The sequence below is a fragment of the Rhinopithecus bieti genome, unplaced genomic scaffold (genome assembly GCF_001698545.2).
Source record: "Rhinopithecus bieti isolate Rb0 unplaced genomic scaffold, ASM169854v2 scaffold_641, whole genome shotgun sequence".
Lineage (NCBI taxonomy): Eukaryota > Metazoa > Chordata > Mammalia > Primates > Cercopithecidae > Rhinopithecus > Rhinopithecus bieti.
This window is the reverse complement of record NW_016803417.1, coordinates 5,156,505-5,161,868: the sequence shown is the minus strand read 5'-3', so window position 1 is coordinate 5,161,868 and position 5,364 is coordinate 5,156,505. Positions and strand designations below refer to the sequence as shown.

At 35.4% G+C, this 5,364-nt stretch overlaps 1 protein-coding gene across 4 annotated transcripts in view; it reads right to left on the bottom strand.

The window, feature by feature from the left end:
- ZNG1A (Zn regulated GTPase metalloprotein activator 1A) overlaps window positions 1-5,364 on the bottom strand; it is a 55,636-nt gene that overhangs the window by 39,194 nt on the left and 11,078 nt on the right. For all 4 annotated transcript variants that reach the window (XM_017883795.1, XM_017883798.1, XM_017883809.1 and 1 more), the window contains exon 5: window positions 532-591. In XM_017883795.1, coding sequence (XP_017739284.1) covers window positions 532-591 — 60 coding nt within the window. The remainder of the gene's footprint in view (window positions 1-531; window positions 592-5,364) is intronic.

Here is a 5,364-nt window from a genome sequence, read left to right as displayed (position 1 = left end):
TTTTTTTTTTTTTTTTTTAAACAAAACCTTAGCAGAAGCACTAAATTGGGAGTTGAGTGACATCCAGTTCCACCACTGCCTGGGGTTTTTTAATCTATATGAACAAAGACTTCATCATTAAATTAAAGTGTGAAAAGAACAACAATGCAAGGAATTAAAGTTATAATATGAATGAACAACAATAAGCTTAACCATAAAGATTTTACTTAGGAACAAAAGAGGCAGGGTGTGTTGGCTCACGCCTGTAATCCCAGCACTTTGGGAGGCCGAGGCTGGCGGATCACCTGAGGTCAGGAGCTCAAGACCAGTCAGGCGAACATGGCAAAACCCCGTCTCTACTAAAAATTCAAAAATTAGCCAGGCACAATGGCATGCCAGCTACTCGGGAGGCTGAGGCAGGAGAATTGCTTGAATCTGGGATGCAGAGGTTGCAGCGAGCTGAGATCATGCCACTGCACTCCAGTCTGGGCAACAAAGCAAGACTCTGTCTCAAAAAAAAACAAGAAAAAAGAAAATTGTTTTTCAACTTACCATCAAGATAAATATCACTCCCTAATTCAGCATCAACCCAAAACATAGAAGCCACTGCACCTGAAAATATATAATATTCATCAAATAAAAATATTTCTTAACACTGAGAAACATGATTCTATCCATGTTTTAATTTGCCCTGATGAAATTAACAGGTAAACATATATCTTCTTATGGAAATTATAGTGATAGAAACTTTATTTATAGCAAAAGGGAATTATAGCAATAGAATCTTTTACGATTTATACCCATTCCATTTCTATCCCTCTTGTTATTTCCTTTAAAAAAGACTAACTTTTACCACATATAAACAAAACATCATTCTTCTACCGATGCCATAATAATAACAGATATTATCAAACAGTTTGAGCAGTATGGCTTTGTGCACATCAGACTTATTTTTATTTTCTCATCTCTTTAATATGATAATCATTCAGATCATAAACAGTGAATTATCACTCTAAAGGAAAAGGAAAACAAAACATAGATAATTCCAAAATCACTTGTCCAAAAAAAATTTACTTGTAATCTGTGTAGAACTAGAAGTAAAATTATATACTCTATGGCATTACTAATTATTTCTCACACTATTTATTTAGTACTGTATAAAAACCTGGCTCTGAGGAAAAACTATTCCTAAATAATAAATTAAAACTTGTTTTTGACAGAAACTGGTTCAGTACCAAACCACATACCCTGATTAGTATGCCATAACACAAGAAAAAGCAAACTGACAGCAAGGAAAGTATTTGATTTTTCAAAGCATCATAGGCCCAGTTAGTGACAGGGCTGTCTAAAAGAATGAGTGTAGGAGAAAAACAAGGATAACCAAACTCATTCCAATGTCTAAAGCTGTCCACCTACTCTGACAAGATGTGGTCCCTCAAGCATTACTCTGTGTCAACAATGAAATACCTGTCAGCTGTTTACAGTGATTACTCATGCAAGATATAGCAAGGGCCACAAGATCTAATGGTTTCCTGATACCTATTGATTTTTTTCCCAAAAACTTAATAGTTTTCCAATTTGACTCAAATAGGATTTGTGAGTAACAGGGGCTGAATCAATGTCCATTCTTTTCAAGGAAATTACTTTACCATGACAATTATTTAACTGAGAACTGGAGAGTGTCAGTCTCTGAAATGGGAAAAAACTGAATTGCCAATAAGAATTTTTTTCACTTTCTTGACTAAAACACGATTTTAATTAATGAGGGGGAAGAATTAAATCTACTATATCACTACTCCAAACAATAAGTCATTTAAAAAAGCATTATTTTTTTCACTCAGTAAAATATGTAACACACATAAATCATTCTGTAATTCTAAAAAATTCATTGATTTTTATTCTAATAAATAGTTCATAAATCCTACTGTTAATATTTGCCTCTTAAGTTGAAATGTAAGAGTGTATTAATGCTTTATTGTAAAACTGGTATTTATCCTTGATATAATACTTGCCAGACTATACAAGAAAGATCTATTTAAAATTTGGATGTAGGTATTTAGGAGGAGTAAAGATGAATGAACAAAATTGATCAATGGCTCTCAAATCAGGGTGCTTTTCTCCCCAGGGAATATTTCACAATGTCTGAAGATGTTTTTGGTTGTCTTAACTAGGGGAATACTACTGGCATCTAGTGGGTAGAAGCCAGGGATGTTGTTAAATATCCTACTCAGCACAGGGCAACCTCCTCACAACAAATAATTATCCAACCCAAAGTTATTTGTGCTGATGCTGAGCAAACCTGAACTAGATTTTAGAATCTCCCTTCTTCAAAATCTAATAAAAAAAAAATAAAAATAAAAAATAAAACAAAAAGGCCAACATTTAATTAGCAGCAACCAAATATAAAAGGGCCTGCCAAAAATTTTGAAGGCTGATAGTCAAAATAAGCAACAAAGTTATGTGTGATTGATGGTCATTCCCAACTCTACCCCGACCTCCAATAAGAGGTTGTAGGGAAATAGTTTACAAAATCCTAAACATTTACCAGAAATACATTCCAAAATGGCAAAAAGTAGAGCCGAGGAATGAATAAGCAATACAGGGAAAAGTCAACAAAAAAATTTCCAGAGTAAGTTTTAACCATCTCCATGCTTTGGGAAGGAGAAGGTCAGGTCACATTCTAGGGCTCAGAGCAAAGAGAAATGAGAGGTCTGAGGCCGAATGATGTCCCCATACAAGGCATAGGAATTTTATTCATAAGCAGTTGGATAGACCCAAGAGGGAAATACTTGGTACTTCAAGAGAGCAGAGCCTAAAAGCCACATTGCCCCATCTGGCTCTCTCAAACACCACTTTTCCCTTCTCTTTCCCTCCACTCCAATAATATATAGCTTTCAAACTAGGGTTCAGGAGAAAAACAAACTTGGGTAAGGAGAGTGGAGTATTACAAATATTTCCCATCAGCACCACATATAAGTTCTCTCATATCAAGAAGAAACATGTATGCATATGTATTACAGCCTGACAAAAGGAAACACACACATACAGGGAATAAAAGGCAAGAAAGAACAAAAAATGAAGAAATGAATAGGGCACACAAGGGGCAAAAAACCCATTCTGGAAGGATACATAACCCAAAAAAAACTAAAGAAAATTCTGAGCAACTTCATCATAATAAAGAACTTAAAAACAATACAACCCTATAAAAACAAGCTTAAAAGCAAGAAGCAGCAGAATAAGATGAAAATGCGTTTGTAGTGCTAAAGAAACTTAGAGCCTATATAACACAATGACTTAACCAATTAATTCAATTAAAATATCAAAAACAGAACAGACACTGGAGAAAACAGAATTATTAACAAAAAGAGAGACTTCAGATGATCACAGTAAATGCAAAGGTAAAAGACAAATCAAAGCAATTAGAATACACACGGAGAACAAAAGAAATTTCAGTATTAAAAAACTGGTGTCATGAAGTAGAGGATCCAATAATTTGACCAAAAAAAAGTATTCATGGTAATAAACAAGGAAAATGTTCTTAGAAGAACTAAGGGCAATAGGAAAAAATGATTATAAGTGACACTTAGATATATCTTGTTTACATTACTGAATTTCAAAAATAAAGAAAAAACTCTCAGGCATTTTAGATTTAAAAAAACAACAACAACAACAAAAAAAAACAAGCGGCTTCAAGGAGGGAGGGGGAAAAATCAGACTTTTCTACAGTAACACTAGATGTCCCAAAATAATAAAACAGTGACCACAAAGTTCTAATGAAAGTGTTCCCAAACAAAATTACCTCCTGCCAAGTTATTTTTCAGGAATGAAAGCAATAGGCAGACATTCTTAAGCATTAAAGAAAACAGCAAGCATTGAAACTCAGAGACTCACAAATTCTTCCTAATAAAAGGAGAAAACAATGGACAAAGAAATCCAGCTAATCAAACACTAGGAGATTATGGAACAACATTTACAAAGTTGAGGAGGAAAAAAGTGTGACTGATAAATTTTATACCTAGCCAAGTAATCCTTCAAGTAATATAAAAACAAAAGACAAATATTTTCAATCAATGAAGTGTGTAAGAACCCAAAGAATGCTGTACCTATAACTTGAAAAGATTGCCTGACAACGAAATTCAATCAGGAGATGGAATAACTCAGAAATGGAGAAGCAACAGCACTGGTAATGAGCACCAAAACTATTAAAATATTTAACTAAAAGAATTATGACAGAACCATGACAACATAAAGAATATGATCAACATGAAACTAGGCCAATTAATACACTACAATGGCCCTTAAGTGTTCAAGTGAAAGGAACAGTCACCTGTTTCTCACTTTAAATCAAGAGTTAGAAATGATCATGCTTAGTGTGGAAGTTATGTTAAAAGCCAAGAGAGGCCAAAAGCTAGGTCTCTTGAGCCAGTTAGCCAACTTGTGAATGCAAACGAAAAGTTCTTGAAGAAAATTAAAAGTGCTACTCCAGTAAACACACAAATGATAATAAAACAGCCTTATTGCTGATATGAAGTGGTCTGGATAGATGATCAAACCAGCCACAACGTTCCTTAAGCCAAAGCCTAATTCAGATCAACCCTAACTCTCTTCAGTTCTATGAAGGCTGGGTGAGGAAGCTGGAGAAGAAAAGTTGGAAGGTAGCAGAGATTGGTTCACAAGATTTAAGGAAAGAAGTCATGTCCATAACATAAAAGTGCAAGGCAAAGCAGCAAGTGCTGACACAGAAGCTGCAGTAAGTTACCTAGAAGATGTAGCTAACATCATTCATGAAAGTAGCTACAGTAAGCAACAGATTTATTTATTTATTTATTTATTTATTTATTTATTTATTTGAGATGGAGTCTCGCTCTGTCGCCCAGGCTGGAGTGCAATGGCTCAATCTCGGCTCACTGCCACTTCCGCCTCCTGGGTTCAAGCCATTCTCCTGCCTCAGCCTCCCAGTTAGCTGGGATTATAGGTGCCCACCACCACGCCAGGTTAATTTTTGGTATTTTTAGTAGAGATGGGGTTTCACTATGTTGGCCAAGCTGGTCTCGAACTCCTGAACTCGTGATCTGCCCACCTCAGCTTCCCAAAGTGCCAAGATTACAGGCGTGACCCACCGTACCTGTCCAGCAACAAATTTTCAATGGAGATTAAATGGACTCCTTTTGGAAGAAGATGCCATTTAGGACTTTCATAGCTAAAGAGAAGTCAATGCCTAGCTTCAAAGATTCAAAGGACAGGCTGACCCTCTTGTTAAAGGCTAAAGCAGTTGGTGACTTCAAGTTGAAGCCAATAATCATTTACCATCCTGAAAATCTTAGGGCCGTTAAGAATTATGCTAAATCTCCTCTGCCTATTTTCTTTTTCTTTTTTTTTTTTTTT